General features: G+C 37.3%; 2 protein-coding genes and 1 non-coding gene across 3 annotated transcripts; 1 reads left to right on the forward strand and 2 right to left on the reverse strand.

The window, feature by feature from the left end:
• Nucleotides 1-526: 526 nt before the first annotated feature.
• On the forward strand, nucleotides 527-24117 carry LOC128678977 (ATP-binding cassette sub-family A member 17-like). The gene is made up of 32 exons (XM_053760902.1): nucleotides 527-799; nucleotides 1121-1350; nucleotides 1812-1918; nucleotides 2497-2661; nucleotides 4018-4173; nucleotides 4575-4791; nucleotides 5646-5834; nucleotides 6351-6505; nucleotides 7574-7684; nucleotides 8556-8679; nucleotides 9295-9455; nucleotides 9865-10038; nucleotides 10427-10492; nucleotides 10978-11113; nucleotides 11689-11947; nucleotides 12272-12342; nucleotides 12755-12870; nucleotides 13900-14010; nucleotides 14754-14839; nucleotides 15549-15624; nucleotides 16250-16354; nucleotides 16464-16616; nucleotides 17110-17223; nucleotides 17618-17774; nucleotides 18179-18301; nucleotides 18652-18843; nucleotides 19121-19393; nucleotides 19695-19936; nucleotides 20291-20438; nucleotides 20642-20852; nucleotides 21523-21724; nucleotides 22790-24117. Exons 1-32 carry the CDS (start codon nucleotides 642-644, stop codon nucleotides 23123-23125), a joined length of 5124 nt encoding a protein of 1707 aa, XP_053616877.1. The 5' UTR covers nucleotides 527-641; the 3' UTR covers nucleotides 23126-24117.
• On the reverse strand, nucleotides 3210-3282 carry TRNAF-GAA (transfer RNA phenylalanine (anticodon GAA)). Its single transcript has one exon. It is a non-coding gene; the product is annotated as a tRNA-Phe (tRNA).
• On the reverse strand, nucleotides 24107-25754 carry LOC128678984 (uncharacterized protein). The gene is made up of 3 exons (XM_053760914.2): nucleotides 25574-25754; nucleotides 25286-25463; nucleotides 24107-25033 (listed from the first exon to the last, which is right to left on the reverse strand). The coding sequence occupies exons 1-3, from the start codon at nucleotides 25623-25625 to the stop codon at nucleotides 24748-24750; spliced, it is 516 nt and encodes a 171-aa protein (XP_053616889.1). The 5' UTR covers nucleotides 25626-25754; the 3' UTR covers nucleotides 24107-24747.
• Between the last annotated feature and the right edge of the window lie 190 nt (nucleotides 25755-25944).

Raw genomic sequence — 25944 nt, forward strand, 5'->3', positions numbered from 1 at the left:
AGTTTATAATATTTTTGTTTAGTTGTAGTACATCAGTGCAAATTAGTTCGTAGTAAATTATACACCTACAAGTATATAAGTTGACTATTAGATAATCCGCATATCGTAATTACTTTCATACTATATACATCCAAATTTATCATCTATAATTCAAACCTTCAGTAGGAGTGACATAGGTTACTTTTTTATTGTTTTACCCGAGCGAAGCTGGGGAGGACCGCTATATTATGTTTTGCGCGCAATAAAGTTTAAATACATATCTAATGTTCCAATTAGAAGATCGATGCCAAGTCATCCATAGGCAATATTCACAGATATATGAACACTTCAATGTTCATATATCAGTGGTAATATTATAGTCAAAGATCTTTTTATTTCAGTTGTTTGCATGGATTTGGTTATTAGACTAAGGAACTCTTGGGAACTATAAACTACTAGTCTATGGGTAATAATTTTATAAAATTAATTTCGGCTATGAAATGTGTCATTATTCATTCAATAATTAAAACATAGTCAGTGCCAAACACGGAACCGGCGTCGTACGTCGCAGCAAAATGAACAAAATTCTTTAATAGAAAATATAAAGAGCAATGTTCCCTTTGTTTTCCAGTTCTCTTGTATAATTTTCTTTGTTCAATCATATGATAAACAACACTATGATTGAACGAGGAATGCTGGGCGAACAGCCTATTAGTGATTGGAATTTCTTCTCGTTCTTACAATCAGAAGAGGCGCAAGTCAAGAGCCGCTTCCAGAGCCATACGAAGACTCTTATTTGGAAATGTTATTTGCAGAGGCAGTAAGTTTAAACACTGATATTGATGTTGACTGATATTCATGACTCTAGTCTGTCGTTCGCGCGTTCTTCCGGATACATTCTCGGCTGTGACGCCCCGAAACCTGAGATACCTATTAGAAGACTGTTGTGATTTTACGTTTGCCTGACGTTAACGTACTGCTCCTCTTTGGGAATGCTATTGTTATCGTTTAACTGTCAAGGCTATGTGTGTGTTTCGCCTCATACGACATCCACGGCAGGATATGTAGTACGTTTCCAGGTTGTCTATGGTATGAATCACTAGTTTCCTTTTCTCATAAATTTTGATAATCATAATTTCAGGCGGAGATGGCGAGTATTGCTATTGCAATGTTTCTTTGGGCTGTCCCTGTTTGTGATATCAGTGCTTGTGGCGAAGCCTGTGTTCCTGACGCCCATCCAGGCGACTCCTCAGGACCCCATCACATCCACGCAGCTCTTAAGCTCCGTGAAAAACACGATCTTGGGCTATGCCCCGAATGACAACCCGTATAACATAATAATAGCTACAGCATCTACGAAACTTAACACACGTAAGTATCTTTTTTACACAACAGCAATGTACTTAAATCCAATTCATCATCGACTACAAGAGAAGTAGCGAGAAGTAGAATAAGAGAAGTAGCATCAATTCTCCCGCAGATGATTTGATATGAATAATAACTTGAAGTAGGTCTCGAGGAAAGACTATTTTTACTCGAGTCGACCATTTTAACAACAAAATAATCGTATATTTACACCGAGAAAAGTAACCGATTGTAACGTAATTTTAGAATATTTTTGAGCGAGTCGAGAGCCGCGAAGACCCGAGCGGTGGATCTTGCTCTCTTTCGAGCGATACATAACGTACTTTCACATCTTAGTTTAAACATGAAATATATTTTTTTCAGACCAGGTGTCGTATAAAATTATTTTGGTATAAAAAAATTGTCACGGCCGGCGCTCTGCGTCAGATCATTAGATTTATCAAAATATGGTGTATATATAATTTCAGAATTTCTTGAAGGCACATCTGAAGACGACCTCAATAACCAATTGTACATTAATGCGCAAGGCAAGACGGTGGATAAGACTATCATATGGATTATATTTAAACCAGAAGTAATTTCTTTTTTACTTAATTTTTGTGGTACGTTTCGTAGCTTAAGGTATGTTTCGCCAACAATATAGGTGCCGACGATGCCGCGAATTCTACATATAATTTTCATGAGATTTTTGATATTTATTTGCTGTTTGTTGAATCATTTATTAAAAAGATAATCTGTCTACAAAGTGAAGAAAATAAACGCTTTATCATCCAATCTTGATCATACTATTTGGAAATGAAATTTCAAAAAAAATCAGTTCATCAAAAACCGTATTTTTCACTACAAAGACTGTAAAAACATTTTCTTTGCCGTAGTACTCGAAATCGCGACAATTTCAGCTGTTTGCAGATTTTGCGGGTTTGGTGTTTATTCTATTAAAGAAACTAATTTTTACGATAACGAAATGGTAAAAAAAAGTTGCGAAACGAATGAGGTTCAACTGCAATCCAGCTGAAGGTATCAGCGCGATTGGTGGCCAATTATATTCTTATCGATAAGTTTGCTTGTTGTATTACTTGTGGTTTACTTCGATTTCCAATCCTTTTATTTCTTCTACATCTATTTTACCAAAGCGAACGTGTTTTGGAACAGCAAAACAACTTCTGGCGCTTCAGCATCAAGTCGACGGACCGGTTGATATCCGCCGCGGAGGACTGCGAGCAGAGTTTCCATTCCAAAGTGTTCCTGGGAGTCCAGATGGCGGTCAGCCAAGCGATCCTGGAGTACGCGGCGCCGCAAGCGATATTTAACTATGAGGTTTTTAACGTCTATACATTATCTAGTAATACTGTCTTTATATATACTATCTTGGTTTCATTTTCAGCTGTGACGCCTCGAAGCTGAGGCCAACCACAAGGTCTGCGTAATAAATAAATATTGATTTTACAATCGGCCACTTGCCTGACATAGACTTGGGATATTTCTTGGGAATGCTATTGTTTTCTATCAGTCCCTTAATTGCCTCGTACAACATCCACGGAAGGATATGGTTCTATTCTAGAGCGAAACAGCACGTTAGATATAGGTTAGTATTTGTATATATAGGCGCATAAAGCTTTGTAGCTGTGGTGATCCTGATACCAGGTTCGAATCCTTCTTGTGCCACATGAGTTTGTATACCAATCTGACTCATGTATTGAAGTTTTCATAGAGCATCACTTGCTTTTGAAGAATATGCATTAATTTAAAAGATTGAAACATTAATTTATGAGTGTGGATTATCAAAACGCAGCATTTCTATCAGGTAAATGTTATTTGTACTATTACGTAATAGGGTAAAAGTGAATATAACAAATAAAAAGATTTGCCGAAACCCGGGATCGAACCAGGGACCTTTAGATCTTCAGTCTAACGCTCTCCCAACTGAGCTATTTCGGCTGTGTGCACAATTATGAAATCCATGCAATATATTCCAAAGCTTGCTTCTTTGATAAGCTATCAGGTAAATACCTATTATCATAAAACCGAAAAGATAACAATTATGTATTATGCAAACTTGGCCGCTGTGATTTTTTTGTATTATTACCGGCCTGACCCGAGTTCGCTCGGGTAAAACCATAGGTAATAAATTTCACACCTAAAGCCTCCTCAGGAGTCACACTATCTTTTTAAAAATCCGGATCAAAATCCGTTGCGTAGTTTTAAAGATCTAAGCATACATAGGGATAGACACACAGCGAGAAGCAACTTTGTTTTATACTATGTACCTATAGTGAAGACGCCTGCGAAGCGTGGCCAGAAAATTGACTTCCCATACAAACGTAATACCAAAATAATATTCAGGCGTAAATTACGTTTTGTTGAGTAAATAAAACGTGAAGAGATAACAAACTTACTTTCGCATTTATTTAAATTAAAATTGGGTGTGAATTGTAAGGAATATCTGGGCTCCGCAGGTAGGTGTAGGTAAAATTCAATTCCTGTCCGCTTCTATGACTGATGATGGGCAGCAATAGTACTAACAAAATTTGTTGACGTGAAACCCTTTTTGTGAATGCTAGTTTTAGATACTCATAATCTGTCATGGAAGCAATTTTTTACTGTCATGGAAGATATAGCCGCATACCGCAGATAAAGAACAATTTTAGTTTATTTTTTCTTCATCCGTTTCAGATCACACTCACAGCAATGCCCGTGTCGCCTCTGATGCAGAACTCTGCAGTCAGGATCGCTATATCTGGCATCCTGATGTGCTACACCCTGGCCCTCCTCCCGCCAGTCATTGAAGCCCAAGCTTTGGTTGTGCACGAGACCCAGTCGAAATTTAAGGTTTTATACCTCGTTTACTACAATTTGAAAATGAGAACTTCCAAAAAAATTATATTGAGGTTCAAAGCAAACACCGTCAGCTCTACGGTCATTATCTCAACTACCTACCAACGAATGGCCTACCTAGACGAATAAGATCCATGCCTTTCCAACCCTGTTTCCATATGAGCAGTATCTGCATAAAAAAATATCAATTTTGAAACAAATGATGATCAATTTTAAATTTTAAAGATTCTGCGGTAATTTCCGACCCGCCGCCTCTCTGAGGTCAATTTTCTTTGGGGTGATGTTTGTTGCCTATTAGTTGTCAATCTACAGGAGGATATCGGGTGCTCCAATTCTAAGGCGGTAATCATACGCCACAACACAATTCATGCGTATCAATATTTGTTTTATTACAGCAAGCTCTGCTCATGCGCAAAGTGAGTTACTCCTCAGTGTACATCGCATGGCTTGTGTACGCGTACCTCACTGTTTTTCCCATCTGCGTGATGGGAGCCATAGTCCTGATCCTCATCTTCAGATGGATCCACCTTCTCTACGCTTTGATGACGCTGATGTCCTACGTGTCTGTGATGATCATGTTCGCTTTTATCATGGCCATGTTCCATAATACAGGTCAGTATGTGCATAATGAAGACCTGGTGCGGATATTCTATTCGCTTTAATAGAAGCTTTCCGCAGTAAGACGTAGTCAACCAATCATAGTTTGGCATTGGGATGTAACGACAGCGATACCGCCAAAGTGATTGGTTGGCTTCGTATTCCTGAAGGTTTAGTGAAAAGTGAATAGAAACCACATACTTTTGAATAATAAAGTCTCGGTGCTTATGCGTGATGGTGTGACCTTACTTTTTTTATTTGTTGGGGATACTATATTTCTCTATTTTTATAGAGATTTATACCTTCTATTTTTAATCTAATTTTTAAACAGTTTCTGTATCTGGGTGAATTTCACGAGCGTTTTTAACGCCGCCGTGGGCTATCATTAGTGTTTATTAAATTGTCCCATACACAGTAATCAATGCAATTATCACTCATCTACGGAAAATGCCAATAAAAATGGAACTTTTGTGATGAGACAAATTTATTTCATGCTATTCAAAACGTATACAGAAAAGTATCCGCCACAAGCTTCGTCAAAATATACAACAGTAAAATCAGCAAGAAGCTTCGTCAAAATGTTTACATGAAGAAATCTGCAACATGCTTCGTCAAAAAGTTAATTACTCTATGAGACCACTCCGTGCCGAACCCGGCCCGAAGGTCCCCATAATGCTAGCTGCATTACCGCTGCTAAGGAGAGCCTTTGAGCCAGGAACAACATACAGCGTCTATCATTGGATCGCTCGGAAATCCGACGGCCCAATTCTTCCAAAAAAGTCTTTGCTTCAGATCCCCAAATGCTGGTAGTCTCAAAACTTCGATTGTTAGAAAGTCAGTTTATTACATACTTTTAATAACGTTTCCAGCTCTAATCTCCTGCTTGTGGAGCACTCTTTTCACGATGCTGCAAACCTTCCTAGCGGAGCTGCTGGTTCACCACGGCTTCGACAAATGGAACGAGACTGTCTCCTTCCTGCTACACATCTTCATACCGCCACTGGGTCTGATACATGCGTTCAATCAGTTTGCATTATTGCAAACGGGGAATAAATTGGGTGAATATTTTGAATACTTTTATTTTTAACTAGCTATCCGTCGCGGCTTCGCTCATGTAAAAACATAATAAATTATACACCTAAACCTTCCCCCAGGATTACCACATTATCTATTGGTGAAAACCGTATGAAAATCCGTGCAGTAGTTTATGAGTTTATCGTGAACAGAGACAGACAAACTCCGCATAGAGTTTCGTTTTATAATATTTAAGGATGAAAACTGTAACATGGAATTCTTTATATGACGCAAAAAGAGGGGTGTTATAAGTTTAACGTGTAGATTCACACGTTAAACTTATAACTTCTAACGTATATCTGTCTGTGGCATCGCAGCTCCCAAACGGATGAACCGGTTTTCGTTTAGTTTTTTTGTGTCATAAATAATTTTATCCTTAGTGTTCATAGCCATTTTTTATGAAAATCGGTACAGCCGTTCAAAAGTTGTAGCGAAATGTATATTGTGATTATGAATTTAATCCTTTCCATAATTTTCCTTTATCCAATCACATGTTTCAGATGATAGATGGTCGATAGTATATACGGTGCTCATCTGGACTGTGATGAATATGCTCTACTTTGCTCTCCTCATGCTGCTTCAGAGGACCATAGGCCAGGAGCGCGCCATAGGCGGCCAGGTCTCGTGGAAGTCAATCATCTTCAAGAAAATTGAGGTTCGAGTTGAATAGAATAATTTTTAACAGTTTGTCTAGCTTATTAGAGTTTACTAGCTGTGCCCCGGTGCTTCGCTCTCGTTGGAATGATAAAAAGTAACCTGTGTGATTCAGGTTATATTCTACCCGGGTACCAAATTTCATAACAATCGGTCCTGTTGCGTTAAAGAGTAACAAATATACAAACACACATATATCCTGACGAACTTTCGCATACATAATATTACCTAGTGGGAAGTGGCATGTGAGTTTATATACACTACACATATAATACATAAACGAAACAAACTATACATAAAAATAGCAAACCTCATGACAGACATTATGTGTAGGTGGTTTTTATTTTTTATTTTTGACGACCTCGGTGGCGCGGTGGTAAAGTGCTTGCCTCTGAACCGAGAGGTCCCGGGTTCGATCTTCTGTCGGATCATGATGGAAAATGATATTTTTCTGATTTGCCCAGGTCTTGGATTTTTATCCATATATGTATTTGTTATAAAATATAGTATCGTTGAGTTATCCATAACACAGGTCTCGAACTTGCTTTGGGGCTAACTCAATCTGTATGATCTGTCCTAATAAATTTATATTTATTTAATATATTTAATTTATATATTTTGTCATAATTTTTTCATGTAATTTCTATGAAACATGTATTTTTGATCTAGATTTTTGAACAATTATAATGTAGAACGTACAGAAGGTGTGGACGCTGCGATTCAAGAAAGATGGAGCAGAGTCCATCAGCCAAAATTAACATTGTAAATTCTACCTAAATGTATTTCGAAAACTATTGTTCTGATGGTAAATAGAGTGTTATTATTATTATCTATATATATAAAACTCTTGCGTTACTGAGTGACTGACTGACTGACAGACAACGCACAGCCGAAACTACTGGGCGTAGAAAGCTGAAATTTGGTTTGTAGATTCCTAGGACAATGTAGGGAGAGCACTAAGAAGGGATTTCCTGAAATTCCCACGGGATATGGATTTTTACTCAAATACGAAGTTGTGGGTAAAAGCTAGTAGTTTATAATAATAATTGATGTGAACATATTGTTATAGGATAAAAACGTAATACAACCAGTCCCAAGGCCCACGGGGAAGGAGCGGCAAAATTTGCAAGAAGTGGATCAGTTGATGGCGAAGGCGATAAGCTTTAGAAATGTTTCTAAGGTAAGCGTAGCATATTTTTGTCATATATGTATTTTACAAGTACCTAAATTAAGTTTATTAATGACTATTGGGCTCTAAATAGTCCTGTGCTATTTTTTCAGTTACAGTTTTATTATAAGTATAGATGATCTGTGTGATCTAATGCCCAGCGACTGATCAAGTGTTTGATCGCCTTAAGTTAATTATCATCATAATTTAAGATAATCTTAAATCCATCCTAAACCATTTTACTTGTCAGCGTATTTATTTATGTCGTAGCTTAATGCCCGTTTTCACCAGCAATCCCTAAAAATTAAGTCACTTAATTCAATTTACGGGTCACCTAACCCATACTAACTACTTAAGCATAGTAATACGTAGCCTAAGTAGAAATACGGGTATGAATAGTACATACAATGATGCTAGATCAAAATTGCTTGCGAAGTTAAGGCTTAAATGAATATATACGGACAAAATAAATAAATATGTACGGACGTATCACACAGATTGGGCTAGCCCCAAAGTAAGATCGAAACTTGTGTTATGGGATACTAACTCAACGATATTATATTCTATAACATATACATAAATGGATAAACATCCAAGACCAAAGTCAGTCTGAAAAAGATCATATTCCATCTTGATCTGACCGGGGATCGAACCCGGGACCTTCAGTGTAGTAGTCCGGCATGATGACCATTAGGCCACGGAGGTCGTCAAAACTTCACTGGTTCTCAAAGCTTCACTGGCCATCTGACGCTCGCATCCTACGCTGCAGGTTGTTTATCAGGTCCAGATCACGTCGGACTGTTACACTGGTGGTCCTAAGTACAGGTCATGTAACCGATAAATATTTATAGCATCGGTGGTCGATCCATATTTTTATTTGCAGAGTATTATGAACGTGAAAGTTTTAGATAATGTGACTTTAGACATTTATCGCGGTGAATACACCATGCTGTTTGCCGAACGGATACAAGCTAGAATGGTCAACACTTGCGAAGATTTAGTCACAGGTTAGTTGTTGCTGCAAGTATCATACTCGTTTTCAAAGTTTAATAATAATAAGAAATCTTTATTGCAGACACATTGATCCATAGGTACAATAAGTGCATCATAAAAGATAAAAACAAAAATTAATAAAAATAGTTAATATTACAATAAAAATATTGTAAAAAGGTATATTTAAGTGGCGGCTACAGCCAACCAATGTCTACAAGTGTCAGAGAACACCAGTCTTTCAGCCAGACCTTTTACTATACTGTGTTTAAATGAGATACGTTTATTATTTTTTTACTCGATACACACCGAGTTTCATTGAAATTCGTAATCGTATCGATAACGTCAAATAATATAATTACATAGAAAATGAACAGCGTTTCTTTCACACATAAAAGGAACTACCTACCTATTAATTTTCCATACTAATTTTGTTTCGGTCACGCTAAATCTCATGTTGATCCGGTAGAGTACTGGCCGAATTTCCACGAAACTTTATAAAAAGCAGAATATGACCTAGATATATTTTAGTATCGTAATGAAAATTAGGCTAAAAATATATTTTTAGTGTTATTAATTAAGATGGTCGACTAGACGAAGAAGAAGTAATAGTGGATATTATACTTTTGCAGGTCTAGCTATTGCTGATGAAGGCACTATAAACATTTTAGGCAAAGATGTCACGGAGGAGAGCAATCTGATGTCTGCACAAAACATGATGGGTTACTGCCATCGGTCCATGTTCCTGGTTGACGACCTGACTGTTGAGGAACATCTTGAGTTCTTTATCAAGGTAAACGTGCTCCCAACACAGCATGTAAAAAAATGTTTGGATAATATTTCTTGTCTCTTTTCTCTATCACATTATTGCTCAAATATGATTGAGAGTAAGTTGCACCAGTCAACTTTCCCATTAACTTTAACTTGCGCAGAAAAACTAAAGGTAAAATAATATAAAACTTAACTGATGCAAACCACTCAAAGACAACTCATCTTAAAATTTTAATGAAATATGTAGAAGGACATAGGGTGCCTTTCATCTCGGTACAATACATGACTGTTCCCGTGGGCAATTTACGCGGGCGAAGCCGCGGGCAAAAGCTAGTCTAGTTAAGATCACAAGGCCGTTACCCGGCTATAAGCCTGTAGTAAGCTAATATCCTCAACTAGCATGATACGCAATTATTTCATCCCTTTTCCAGATATGTCTGTGGAACGAGACAAAACATTTCATAACCGAGTACAGCCATCTCCGCTTCAAGCGCCTAATGGCGGAGTGTTACCTGGAGAATGTCAAACACGTGCACATTGAGAATTTGAATATGTTTTTCCGTGCTCAACTCTGTTGGGCGATCGCTGTACTGTTAGAACCTAGGGTATGTCTAGCTACATATTCGCTGTAGTCCTACCAACCGAATCTTTTTCTTAGCGTGTCGACTCGGCGAATCATATTAGTATTCAATGAGACTCCTACTGACCAATGAGATGAACTAAGTAAACAGTAAATTTATGACATTCCATAATACGTTCCTAATGGTTTATTCTTATCGATTATCGCCGTCTAGTTTTTTTTTCTATTTCATAAATAGTGGTGTGCAATAATGAGTAATATTTTATTAATACAGGGGAAAAGATTTTAAACTTACCGAGAATGTATTTCTTGCATTACCTAAAACACTATTGTATTGTGACTCGCAATTATTAGATACTGTGTTATTATATTACTAATCTAACATTTTATTACCTCGTGTTTATTTATTTTAGATAGTAATTATACCAGATTATGGTGACCCTCACAGTTATATATCAGTCATCAGAGACAAAATTATGGTATGTTTAATCTTGGTAAACTATTGCGCGCGGCTTCGCTCGCGTGTGTTTCCTACAGACATAGTTATTTTTCCGGGATGACAGGTACCCTATGTCCTTCTCAAAACAACAACCTACCTACAGGTGCCCTATGTCCTTCTCCGTACAACAAACTAGGTACATGTTTGCAAAATTTCAAGAAGACTGAGTAGATAAAGCGTGAGATCTTAATGTAATAGAATTGATGATTGCTAAACTAACTATACGCTATTTTTAGTCAGCAGTGGTCGTACTAAACCGAAATGCGAGTAGTGAAATGCTTTTTGAAAAATACTTAAATAATTTAAAATTTAACGTGAACAAGTTCCTGTGCCGATCTAATTTCTGAATAAATGCTTTGACTTTTACTTTAATATGTCTTCCTCTTTGGATCATGGAATCTAATGTACGGTCAACATAATTTGGTGGATGTGCGGTTGGCTGTACCTATAATTCACTGTTTTCAGCAATTCAAAAAATATATGACTATAGTAAAAATAAGTTACGCGACGGTTCACATGGTGACTGCGGACAGGATTTTCGTTTTCGACAATAAAATTCTGGTGTTTGGCGGAACACCGGCTTATATGTTCTTCAAATATGGTTAGTACTGACACGCTTATACGAGTTACGCATGGAATTGTAACACGCGTGTATACATTCGACCGCATGTCAAGTTCTTGTCAAAAACAAGATACAAAACACAAAAACAATAAGGCTACTAGAATAATATACAATAGGCAATACATCAACCTTATGTACAATAGCATAATATTATAATAGCATAATCTGTTTAACCAGACATATAGTATAGGTATAAATGATTATAATTATGATTACTATATAGTATTATAGGCGGTCTTATAGCTAGTGCAGTCTCTAGAAGCTTGAACAGTACGCGAAAGAAGTGACAATGAATATAATTAAATGGATTTATTATACATGTCACACATGCTTTTTAACTTATTTTTGAAAATAATAATGTGATGAAAAAATTCTGGAATCGAGTACATCGTACCGATGAACGTCGGCGTATGGCGAAAGAGATGAATTAATTCAGCCAAACTGACATGGTCTCGATAGCTCAAGTGGTCAAAAGCACTGTCCCGTATAGACAGGGGCGCGGTTTCAATTCCCGCTCGATTTCAAAATTTTTTCAAAAATCAATATAACTTTAGGTCGCGAGTATCGCGTCCGTTTGACTTTCCGTGGAGGAGGGTCATTCGACAACGAACGAGTACACGAGCTGGTAGCAAACGCCACAAGACACGGCGCCACTGTGCGGGCCAACCTGGGCTCCCTCATAATATTGCGAATGCCTACTAACCCTACCGCCAATGTGGCGGCTTTAGTTCAGGAAATACAGGACAGATCTGTTTATTACGGCGTCTCATCATTCTCCATCTCGCTGCCGGATTCGGAGGAAATCTGTAGAAGGTATTTCAGAGTTTTAATGCCGGCTACACACTTAACGCTGAACTCTGACAGATACGACGCGAATCCATGTACATTGAGTAGTATTTATGAGTGTTTTTATATACCGCAATGAAAAACCGATAATGTACAGAGAAATAGTCCGGCATAGTGTGGACAATTGTAGTGTAATAAGTAGCGTATGTTAGAATATGATATTACGTAGGATATTATATGAGAATGTTATGTTATGAATGAAAAGGCCTTACAAACTTATCGTTAATTTAATTATTATTAAGTATATTTTACTTTTAATAATCAAGTTTAAAATAAATGTTAATGTTTCAGGGCCATAAATGTGATCCGGGGCTCGCAAAAACAACACACGAGTAGTAGCGAAGCTTTAAAGCAATTTGTTGGTAAAATCAAGTTTTTTGATAGAGAGCACATCACTATTGACACACGGCAATGTTATTATAACCTTAATAATTAATGAGCTATCGTTACAATTGATACATCGTCATTACTATTGCTGCTGACTATTACAAGAACAATTTTATTATTTCCTAACCTCTCCAAAGTGACTATAAAATATATCGATACTACCGGTCGTATCGATTGTTATTCTAGTAACCATAGATATCGTATCGAGGTTCGATTTTTGATCACTATAGGTATTTATTCGTATTCTAGATTCTGATTTTCAAATATCGATTTTTCGACAACTGTCGACTGCCACTCAATGACTTATCTTGTATTTAAGTTTTTTTTTCTAACTATAGTTTATAATTTATACATTACTCTGTCAAAATGTTTTTTATTCCAAATCAGGCCGAAGTCCTTGGAAAAAACGTCGAAACTTCTTCCTCACATTTGACGACATGAGGTCCATCGGATGGAAATATTTCTCTTTTTGCGTCTACTACAGATTGTACTTTATATTTACGGTAATTACTCTTACGTTTATTATTAATGTGGATTTAAAGTTTACAGCACAACTTTAAAAGTTAACGATAGGCATTCTCTGTCAGTCAAACATTTTTTTTGTTTGGTCCCACCAACCAGTACTGTATTTAGATGAGATATAATCTTTCTTCAGTTACCTTTGTCTATGGATAACGGTAAAATCTTGGTGCTACGAAATACCGACTCTGTAGCATCATGGATTAGACATCAACGTACTGACCTCTACACGTGCTACGAGACGATGCTACAAATAGAAAAGGGAAAGTTCAGAGGGCGAATTGTGCAGCATTTCAATTCTTACTATCGAGTTGATTCGCAGTAAAATGCAGCTAACCCTTGGCTAAACAAATTAAGTGCGCCATTGTTGTTGCGTCACACACAATGGCGCACTTAATTTGTTTCCTTTTGAGATATATATAGAATTCTAAACGTATGAAATCTGTTAAATATTCATGAATCTATTTAAGTATCATTATTGTAAAGATTAATAAAAGTTAATTTATTTATTTACGAAAAACTTTAATGAAATGAAATGATTTTATTTATTTCAGACTGTGCACATATACAAGTCCATATTATGCTACTCGTATGTTAGTAAAATTTAAAATACGGGTTATTGTTTGCCGGACATGCAAGGATGCCCAGCACTTAAGTATTGGGCTAGCCACTCTTTCAGACACCACCCTAAATTAATTGGTCGACGTTATTAATTTTACGTTTTTCGACTTTCTATTCGTTAGATACATACGTTTACGTTAGATATATACGTTTACGTTGTACATACGTTTTACATTCTGTAAAAGTTACTTCAAACAAACATACCTAAACATACATAAACGATGTATTTAATGCCTACAAAGACCAGAAATTACTTCAAAATCGTAAAATTAATTACGATGACGAATTTGTTAATTAATTGAAAAATAAAATAAAATTAATATCTGTTTAAAGTGCTTCAAGAATCAATGGATCCACACATGTAAATGTATATTTTTGCCGTAATGTTACAGGTGATGCTGGCGATCACAGCCGGCATACTGATCGGCATGTCTTTGTCCACCATGTTGACGGACATGCAAAAAGACCACGCTAGTATATCGAGCAAGTTGCTGCATGGAGACGTATGTTGTCATTGTCACCATATATACAATATCTAGTTTTTAAACAACAGAAAGTTCGCAGTGCGAGTGTACCTCATCATCATCAGCGACCCGAGATTTGAACGAGAGCTTTTCAGTGGTTTTTTTTTCACCCAAGTGGAGCGCTTAGCTTACTGAAGCTATAGCTTATTGAGGCGGTATATTCCCTCTTGCTACTATCAATTTTCTACCAATATTATAAATGCGAAACGCAAATTCTATTATACGGTATTCGATGTAATGTTTAATATGTAAAATATAAACTAGAATAGCAAACAAGTGTAGCGGGAACAAAGTGATGGCTCGACAGCCACAAAAGGAAGATTTTCCCGCGATCCAGTCTTGTCAATATAACCATTGGCGCCATCTATCCGTAGTATTGCGGCGTCTAATCAGCGTTACGTTTTCGCTATTGTGTTTATTTTTGCTTTTTGGAGAAACTTTCGGGCGCAATAATAAATAAATAGTAAATATATCCGTTGCGTAGTTTTAAATATCTAACCATACATAGGGACAGACAGACGGGAAGCCACTACGTAATATATAAACATCCAAGATCCAGATCAATCTTAAAAGATCATTTTCCATCTTATCCAGACTGGAGATCAAACCCGGGACCTCCAGTGTAGCAATCCGGTGTAATGTGCATTCTCCATCCTTACACAGGCATAATGAACAGATGTCGAAACTAGTGGACTGATCTTCTCTCTTCTGTTTCTTTATAGATTCTGACAGTGGAGAGTTTGCAACAGACAACTACATTGATCTTACGCGTCGACACAGCCGTAGCATCGAGGTCTATAGCTGCATCGTGAGTGTGTATTTGGAACTCATAAAGGTCTTATACGAGCAGGAGGAGGAACAATTGGGGCAAGACAACAGACGAGCCATTAATTGAACTGTTCCACACAAAGCATTAGTCAATAACACCCACTTAACAATGGTTTCTCGACATCGTCCAACCTTAGAAATTAGATCTTTGTAAAGTCATTACGATGTAAGTTCTGCCACACAAGGTAATTGCTGTGACTATTTACTGGCCTTAATTAATATACGTAATATGTTTGCTATTTCAAGTCGAAAATAAGAAGAATTAGATAATCTTGCACTCGCCTGTTCTTCGCTTGAGTTTTCTTTAGGAAACCACTCTCTCTCACTCGTCCTATCGAGTCCCTATTTGCTTTATTGGCTGTGATACGACTCTGAGCAATAATCCCGAAATTCTTGGAACGAAGTTTTGAGGTGCAACTAGCAAAATATAACACACATGCTTATACTGAAGTATGTGTATAATAAAAAGGAAATAAACTCTGTTTTGTCTATTTCTTTTTTCGCTTACCTGTTGACTGGAGACTTTATGGGATAAGTTAGCATTTACTCTTTAATTTCTGTACTTTTTTGTGTATTTTATTTTGTTCTGTAAACATGAATTAAGTGTGATAACGTTTACTGATTTTAAAAATATCATCATGTTTGTAAACTATCCGATTATAGTTTCTCAATGTTTTCATCTGTTTCAGCTATGTTATATCAGAAACTAATGCCACAGTTAGTCAAACAAAAGAAATCACTTATACTGCTCTGATGAGCAATGAGGTTAGTATATTCAGCTAAAAATGCTTAAAGTAGACATTATCTGATCGCTATATTTCGTATAGGGTAAAGACCCATTCTCCTTATCCATCCATAAGACCAATGTCCCAGCAGTAGGAATGACTGCTGATAATGATATAGTTGTTCAATATCCACAAAATATTTGTGAATATTTCAATGTGGAATATTTTTGTTCTTCGTCGACTTCGAAGTCGAAAACAAGAATTGTACATAAAATAGTTAAATTGGAATTTCTCGTCTTTTTGAAATTCTATGCTGGCGGATTTCAAATTTGTCATCATAATACCGAAAAAAATCATTGAACAATTTTTAACTTTATATGAACATCTCCATACTAAGCTAAAATTCTAAAGAAGTGGTAACATCTGCCGCTCACGCCAAGAAGTGCTGTCCTGATGACAAGAATTATATGCTAGACGATGTTCTGACAACTAAATATGCCGCATACTGTGCGAAGTGGATGAGAAAAAGTTGGAAGCCGAACCCTGTACTCCAGCACTCTACGGCGACGGAGGTAACCAGGATGGCGCTTAGTTGAGAGAGAGATTTGTAAAATATTTTAAACATGAAGTTGACGTGACCATATAAAGACATTTATCTTTTGCAGAACCTCGTAGAGTACCTGATTACAAGAGCCATAGATTCGCCGCAACAATACGTTTATATGTACGTTTACGGATTAAACGTGACTGAAGAAAATAATAATCTTTCGGTTAGTCTGGAATTGTAATAGTAGAACCCACAGACCTATCTAGTCTGTGGGTTCTTTTGAGTTTGTGTCAGAAAAATATTGGGTCTGGTTATGTATTTTCAAATTTTAGCTCCATGTATTGTTCAGTCCGATGCACAAAGACAAAGGCGCGGCGGCGCGGTCGCTCGCTCGGCTGTACATGGCACTCATACGGCACTACACCAATAAGCCTGACGCCACCATACAAGTCACCGACGACCCCCTATCTTTGGACTTCACACCGGTTTGTATTCAAGTTTGTGAATCAACAAACCTATAACTCCGTATGCTTTAAGTAGGGTTGCCATTGACATAATTTGTAGTAACGGGACATTTGGGTTTAACTGAAAATGTCTCGTAGACATTTTCGGAATGACTTTTTAAGTGACACCCTATAAAACACATTGACAAGACCACTGAAGCCAAGTTTTTAGACTTATTTAGTTTTTAATTTTAAAATGTATCAAAACTGTTAAAATATGGGACGAGATAGTAAGTATACCTAATACGACGGTAGACCCGTGTGCACAGGAAGTATGGCAAATTAACAACTCTAGCTATGACAAACTTGGACTAATTTCTATGCATTTTTCGTAGCGAGCGAAAGACATAGCTATTAGTATTGAGTATGACTTTACTTTGAGCTATGCACGAAGACTTCATACGAACCTTTGCGCGATAGTGCCATCGCATGAGGCGAATTTGTATATTTCTTGAAATATATATATTTATTCCAGTTTTTGAAGTACGCCGGGAGCCCACCTTTGGTCATCATGTTTCTGCTGATCGTAACGATGTCGCATGTAACGTTAATCCCTTCCAAAGAACATGGTTTGATAAAACACTTACAGGTCGGTATAAGATCTCATTAGTTTGTAAGCAAAAGCAAAAATAAAACGGTATATTTTTCCCTGATAAAATATTGAGCGCCCAGGAGTTTTGTTCCCGTGGGAATTCTGGGATAAATAATGCCATATGTCCTATTTTGCGGTTTGATTCGACCCGTGTAATCCCGTCAATCCTCCAAATGGTCATCAGGACCGTAGATTCGTGGCTGATACTGATAGTTATAATAATTTTAGGTGCGAGTGTAAGGACTTGTAAGCACTTAAAAAAGACTTGGATGGGCAAGTCCCTCCCGGCAAAACTCTAATATGACAAAGATAGAGAAAAAAAATGTAATTCACATATTTACCTGCATCACCATTTTGTCTACTATTCTACTAAAGATAAATTAATCTGCAGAGCCACGCGTACAACTTTTCCCCGCTCCAGTATTGGACGTCTCTGTACTTCTGCGACCTGATCCTGTACTGGCTGCTGGTCAGTTTCATTGCCCTGGCCGTCGTCTGCGTCATGTATATCTCTGTACCTGCCGATCATTTCCGATACAGTGACCTTTGTGAGTACTTTCTTACTTTTATCTTATCTTCACGTGTTCTCTTTTGCATTTGGGTCTTGATCTGATTCTCTACTGGCAGCTTCATTGCCCGTAGTCTGCTTCATGTACTGTACTTGCCGAACATTTCCTATACTGTTACCTTTGTAAGTATCCTTCTTTCTTCTAAGTCTGTCATCTTTACGCATTCTCGTTTACTTCTTAGATGTTTATGTCATATATGTATAATTTGTTATAAAATTGAGTATCATGGAGTACCTATCCCATAATACATTCAACTTTTGCATTAAGTCAGTATGTGTGATTTTACTAACTTCAATAATATCGAATGAATCTAGCTTTTTCGAACGATTACATATACAGCTTATATTTTTGTTCACTTCAGTTAGGTTTATCGAATTTTTCAGTGGTGGTCCCGTTCATCTTAATAATCTACGGTATGGCATGTGTCCCGCAGTCGTACCTTTTCTGCAGAGGTCCCAGAGCTGCGCTCAATGCTATGAGCTTCGTAATCATCAATCTCATTTTTGGTATGTCCATCAAAGTCAAATCCAAAATCAAAGTCCAAACGTAGTTTTAAAAAATAACCTCTATTCTAAATTGCGTTCTCTTGGATAGGCCCATTTATTATTCATTATTTAATAATTCCTGTCATAAAAATCGTCATAGTTACTTCAAAGTTCGAGTTCCTTTATTATTGGCTCTTCACTGCTAAAATTGTAATAGATAATAATGTTTATTACACACACAGTTTTGTTAACTATTGAGCAGATTTTGATGAATATCTTTACAATTGACGTCAATCATTATTTATTATCTCACAAGTCAACTTGGTTACATTAAACATGGGTCAGTTAATGAATAAATATATTTTTTGCAGGGGAAGCCACAGTAGTAGCAAAAATGTTTTTCGACTTGGAAAATGTTTTGTTATACTTCATGAGAATGTGGCCACAATTCAACACAGGATTCGCAATTGTAAAAATTAAGCAGATATTTTTGTATAACAGTGAATGCATTATATTTGAAACTGAAAACTTGTGCTCCTCTAAGACGTTGCATAAATGTTGCAGTAAGTTTTTAATTATATTCAATGTTGTAAAATCTACATCTATAGGTATGACTAGTCCTTACGAGGCCAAGAGTCAAGAAACTCAAAATCCACCTTTAATTGGATGGATAGCGGGCTTGTTGATGGATGGGATTCGTAATTAGTTATAGACTGCTAGACCATTGCCTATGAGAAGAATATTTAATTTCTGGTAAACTACTTACTTTTCCTTTATACTGATTTTCACAATCCACGTGGGATGTCAAACATCAGACATATTCCATTTATTCGTTCACAGAAAAATGTGGACTGCTCGAACAATGCTACACCCAAAGGAGGTACCTCACAACGGACGGTATTCTCGGAGAAGTGCATTCGATGCTGATCATGACTGCTGTATTCTTGGTGTTTCTTCTTTTATGGGAATACAAGATCATGCAGTTGAGTTGGTCGTACGTCCAGACCCTGATCAAAGGCGTCGAGATGGACCAGGATGACCGACTGTCCCCGGGATCTATGAGGGAAAAAGGCGAAGTTCTGGATAAACTAAGAGAGATACAGCATGGTCGATGTAAGTTTTATTTATTTTTATTGCACAATATAAAAGTTAACAATAAGCCATAAGGCATTCTTTTCCAGTCAAACCTTAGGACCAAACAGAAAAAGGGGTAAGTTATCGTTTGTATTTACTTATTCTGTATGCTAGCTCTTCATATCGTATGGCGTACCTTGGATGCAGACAAATATCTAATGCGCGCAGCCTATATATGCGTCATAGGTCATTTGGTGGGTACAATGCACCTGTGAGATAGTCCCTTTCATCACCTATAATATCAATTTAAACTATGGCTATAGCTAAATTAATTTTTCAGCTGAAAAAATAAATACCTTTGGCGAAAGTCTTCTATGTGCTAACTTGACAGAGAAACGACTGGGAGAATACGTGTTACGGAACGTTTACTTGGGTCTAGGGAGGGGAGAAGCTCTCGCTATATCAGGGTTGAAGAAACATGGACGAGTGGCCCTGATAGAGACGCTGGCAGGACTAAACATTCCAAGCTGTGGACAATTGTGGGCAAAATCTAAGTATAAACTAAATTCAACCCCTCATCAGGTGTGTTTTAGTTTTCATTGAATACTGCTATAGGTAGTAATTATAGGTAGATGTAAAACATAAAGTGAAAATTTGGCTGGAGTGCCAAAATTCACGAGTTGGAGTGGAGATTAAAGCTTAATTGGGCTGGACAAATGTCATCTATGAGTAAAGTAATTGGTGTAAAATATTGACTGAATAGTGGCCTGGGACAGGTAAAAGAAGTGCGAGACGATCTGCAATAACTCGGACATGGAACAGAAAGGCACAGAACCGAGATGGGTGTCGTACGTGCAGAGGCCTATGCTCAGTGCACAAAAAGGGGTCGAAATGATAATGAATGATTCACAACTCACCCACAAATCTTTTTCTCAGTACTGTCGTCAGGTGTCAATTGGATGTGAACGGGACCCCCTGCCGCTGTGGATGACAGTGTACGACGCTCTTGAAATGATCGCTATCTTACGGGGAATCCCCGCGAGATATGTCTCCCATGAAATTTGGAAGTTCATTCATGCACTTGGTAAGAATCGATGAATATCGTTGTTTGTTTCCCAAATAAAAATAAAATAAAGCAGCAGTGGGCGGAAAAGGGCTGGGCTGATGACGATGATATGCTTGTTCTGTGTTTGTGCCCACCAGATACACAATGCAAGCATGGTACTTAGTGAGGGCCTTTAAGATGACTTTAATAATATACTGCTTTCCTTTCACATTTGTACACAGAATTGTACCCCGTGGCAGACACGTTAATCTGTCATATCCCAGGCACGGAACGCACTAGAATCAACTTCGCAGCGGCCGTGATCGGTTCTCCGCCGGTCATCATCATCGATGAGTGTACCAACTTCCAGGAGTACTCCATTTGTAGGGCCATGTACTTCATATTGTACCAGATGAAGAGGAAAGGGCACGCTATTTTCATCAGCTCTCATAGGTAGGTACCTGCTTATTTTTCGTTGGTGAATATCTTTCAATCTGATGTAGAAGTAAGTAATTGGGAGGAAAATACGTGTAGTGGAACGTTTAATTAGATTTAGTGAGGAGGGAAGCCTCCTCTATATCATGGTGCTGCAAAGTATTATATGTATAATCTGTGTCACTAGGGAAAACTATGACTCAAATAGCTTATATGGGCTCTAACGGCCTATCACGACTTCGCTCGGGTAGAAACATAATAAGTTATACACCTAAACCTTCCTCAGGAATTACACTATCTATTGGTGAAAACCGCACGAAAATCCGTGCAGTAGTTATTGAGTATATCGCGAACGGACAGACAGACGCGGCAGAGGACTTTGTTTTATAATATGTAAGGATTTATAAATACCTATACAGGTATTTATAAATGAAAGTGGATTTGTTTGTTCTTCTTTTACGTCAAAACGGGGCATTAGATTGTGGTGATTTTTGATGTGGAGAGGAGATACCTAGTTGGGGAGTTATGAGTGACTAAATTGACATAACTTAGGTACATAAATTTTTGGGTAACAGCTAGTAGACCAAAGGTTTGTAATTTGTTCAGTTTTTCAATTGGAGACTATAATTTGAAAGCAGCTTAAAATACATCTGAGTACCTAAAAACTTACGTTAGGTATACATTTCAGCATTGAAAGCCACATGCCGATGACGAACCGACTCGGCATTTTATTGGACGGTAGGATTGTAGACGTGGACCTCGTGGACAACCTCATAGCTCGGTACACCCTCAAGGGCTACACTGTGGTGGTCCACCTCAAGGATGAGGTCGACGTGGAAAAGATGTTCGGAGCGCATTTCAAGGAATTCGTCGTTAATGATACCACTGACGTTCGTATTTTTATACTAAGTATATGTAGAAGCGGTGGTGGTGTAATGAACGCGGTGGTGGTGTAATAGTTAAGACGCCCGCCTGTGGATCAAAAGGTCCTAGGTTCGAATCCTACTTGTGCCACATGAGTTTGTGTGCCAATCTGACTCATGTATTGTAGTTTTCATTGACCACCACTTGCTTCCGGTGAAGGAAAACATCGTGAGGAAACCTGCACACTGGTTGATTATTAACTTGTGTGTGAAATGGAGAAGGCAATGGCAAACCTCTCAATGGAGTGGATAACAAAACATTTTAGTAATGACTAATGCCAAGAAAATTGTTATGTGTGTTTAATTCCACGTAAAACCACGACCCTCAGCCATGAGGAATACGACTATGAAGAAGATATGTACTTACAATTCCTGACCTGACGACCTCGGTGGCGCAGTGGTAAAGTTCTTGCCACTGAACCGAGAGGTCCCGGGTTCGATACCCGGTCGGGTCATGATGGAAAACGATCTTTTTCTGATTGGCCCGGGTCTTGGATGTTTATCTATATAGGTATTCGTTATAAAATATAGTACCGTTGAGTTAGCATCCCATAACACAAGTTTCGAACTTACTATGGGGCTAGCTCAATCTGTGTGGTTTGTCCTATTATATTTATTTATTTAATTAGGTCGATGGTTTTTACTGCAGCCTATAACGCTTGCTAGTAAGAGTTGGTTGTCATGCGCGCAACGCTGACCCTAAATCCGGGCGTAATATTCTGATTCTCTATTTGAAACGTCAGTGACTGGCAACTAATATTTTTGAGAAACCCCATGTCGTAATTCTACTTAGTTTCTTATTTAGCTCTCTTGTCTCTAAGGCTTGAATCTTTCGCATTTTCATAACTACATAAGAGTTTGTTATTAATAACAAATTGCAAAATTGCTTCAGAAATATCGATTTCTTCATATAATTTTCGAGAAATTTCCTATTCCTATATTCTGTAAATCTCCTGATTATCAATGATTAAAAAAAAAAAACGGACAAATTCTCGGCGGTACTAGTTAATAATATAACATTTTCCTTACCAGGTGTTGGTTAACGTCCAAGTACTTGATAGCGATCTGAATTGGAAGACAGTATTCGAGAAAATGGAAGAACTGCAGGCGAGCAATTCTCAAGTTTACTCCTACATAGTGACGAGTATTCCTATAGATTATATCTACAACTCTATTATAGTCAACGAAATAGGTCTCAAACAAACGTCTGGAGACCTGTTCACTTGCCCATGGCTCTCAAAATTATGTGGACCAGAACCCAAAATTCATCCCACACAAGCAATGCTTGACAGCCTTATACCCTTCCCGATAAAATATGAAATTACTAAGCTGCAAGAATTGCCGTGGTCTGTCATATTTCACAGATAGGTAAGACAGATTTTTTGTAATTTTATTTCAAACGCCCTAATAAGGAGCGCTTTATTTATCTGTTCAAAGCATTTATTCCAGTGGCCACTTCCACTTTATTTTCAACAGCAAACAAGTATTTACCTATTTTATTTATTTGACTTATGCACATGTATGTTTAACGGAGTCTATAGGGGTTTACTACCAGTTGAGCGCGGCCTCACTGCTTTGTTAAGGTGCATTTGTACCAAAAGAGTAAATGCTCATTCTATTTTTGTTCTCCCCATTCTGATTATCTTTCGTGTTCTTGTCGTATCGGAATGGTATTTTAAAAGGTAACTTTTCATCCACTGTATGTCCAACCAATCACTGACATGAGGCTATGGCATAAATGTACCTTAACGGTGCGTTGCGTCGACGCAGCGGTGCCGCTCTGTCACTTAAACTTTTTAATGTTATAGTTCCATGTTTTATATATATATTTGAGATTTATTTACGTAACATAAGTCCATGCAGTTGTGGTGGCCACGCTCTTCACCATCCTATAGAGTGACGGAATAAATTTTTAAATAACTTTATGTGAACAATAATAGGGTAAAGCCCAGCCTGTGCCCCGGCATAGAGCATTGACTTCCTGAGACATATTATAAGTTTTGATGTCAGAAAATAAGTGCTAAATAGCATATCCAAAAATTAAGATTCTGCTGTTAGGATTAGGAGATATTTAAAGTGAAATGATATAAGCGTAACCACTAGCCCTTTATCTCACACATACCTCCTCATTCACATTGATATTCATATAAAATCTATATCAAAATGAATGTTCAGTTCTTGAATCACACAATGAGATAGTTTTTCTGGTATATTATAATTATATTTTATTGGTTTTAGCTTTTGTACTTTGAGGTATGTTTGAGAAGCACTTGAGAAATGATAGTTGAAATAATATTAAGCTTGTGTTAAGTTGCAGAATTGTTAGTTTGGTTGTTAGTTGGATGCAATAAAAGTTATAAGTATTAGTAAATGTTTAATTTTTTGTGACTATACAAGAAGCAGGTTATTATTATGCAGACATTTCACATAAAAAGCCAATTGAGCAATGTTATATAGACATTGTTATAATTTGATGCCGGCTCTATACTATCCACGAACAGTTCGCCAAACTTTGGCAGATTGGGTATATATTGCTGATTTTTAATTGCTGTAAATAAAAGCACTCTTACCAAATATTGCAATGATCATGCATTCGCTTCGGCATCTGTCTTGAGTTCGGCAATAGTGTGGAGCCTACATGACATATATAAGAGGAATAAATGCAGGTTTAACAGACAATAGCATACTTATCAGTCATAGACTAGAGACAATTATTATTAAATTATTATCTTTCATAATCCTTATCTGTAAATTATCAAAATGCTGTTGGCTCAGAGGATTCTGGTCTCATGCTTTACCAATAGAAAAGGCAAGGTGTTAATTGTTTTGTACACAAAATGGCTATATTATAAATACTTAATAGTAATTATCATATACATTCCTAAAACCTGTCATCAGCTCTAGAAACTGTTAGTTGTAATATAATGGCTATGCTTAAAATTAATGACTAGATGTGCAAGATACTTGGAGTTCTTTGGCTACTTATTCTATCAATGTAATGTAGTGTGTGATCTATGCAACTCTGCAGTTGATCCCCTGGCATGAGCCATCATATTCTCTATCCGGTTAGTAGTCTCCCGGACCATTGAAAACTCAGACAAATCCGGTAGGTCAAGAACAATATGAGCAGAGAGACGTTTGTACACAGAATTTGTATCTTTTTTATTTCTTCTGGTTTCCTCATATTTAAGCTGTTGTTTTAAAAATATAGACTGCTTCAACATTTCCTGGATGTTCTTGAAGCTGTTTGCTGCACCATCCATTGATTTTACAGCACTGAAAAAAAAATCTATTTAAGTTCATGGAGGGAAAAAATACAGTTTATAAAGCTATGATGATGTGAAAATTTGTATCATGCCCATGTCAACTTGTAAATAATCAAATAAGAATCACCCCTGTTACCTATGGAGGTAGGCGAAGGCAGAGACCAGGGCTGCCACCTGTTCTGACATGACATCTTTCCAGGACAGTCCATCCATATTTTTAATTACCAAAAGGAGACAACTCTCTACTCAGTATTTCACATACCTCAAAGCATATTCCACATCGTAACACCTGCCTTGGAGCTCATGCTGAAGTTTGGTGACCTCCACTCTCCGCTCAACCATAGGTGGCAGCGCTTTACGAACATGTTCTTGTAGCCTAAAAAGTGCCAGCGATGGCTCATTCGCCACTATGTGCATGTTTTCGGATATTCTTTCAGCAGCTTTAACAAAACAAAAACAGATTATTAATTTAGATAACAAAAGTATGTAAAGTATGAGACATCGAATTGGCATAAGATAGGAAGATATTGGTTTGATCGAAATTACTCACTTTTTTTAGCTTTCGCGTCTAAATCTTGGTCAACTTGATACACAAATGCCATTTTGAATGAATTGAATATTTTAAAGGTAGCTTTCAATACATTTCAAATAAGTCTACCTAGTTTAAATTAAGTTGTAATATTTATTTTTCATTTTGCTGTCACCTGTCTATGTCAATTTAGGCCTTTTTTTATCTAACTTATATGTAATGTTTATGGCCGGCTTGGCTGTATGGGCTAGTACCCTTTGCCTCCTCAATAAAACGAGGGAATAAACAAAAAAAAATGTTTATGGCCGGCCGCACATTTCGGTTCCGAGTTCGGAACCGACTCAAAAATTCGATTTCAGAAACCAGAACGCTGTACTTCCTTACAATATTTC

This window comes from Plodia interpunctella, chromosome 2, assembly GCF_027563975.2.
Source record: "Plodia interpunctella isolate USDA-ARS_2022_Savannah chromosome 2, ilPloInte3.2, whole genome shotgun sequence".
Taxonomy (NCBI): domain Eukaryota; kingdom Metazoa; phylum Arthropoda; class Insecta; order Lepidoptera; family Pyralidae; genus Plodia; species Plodia interpunctella.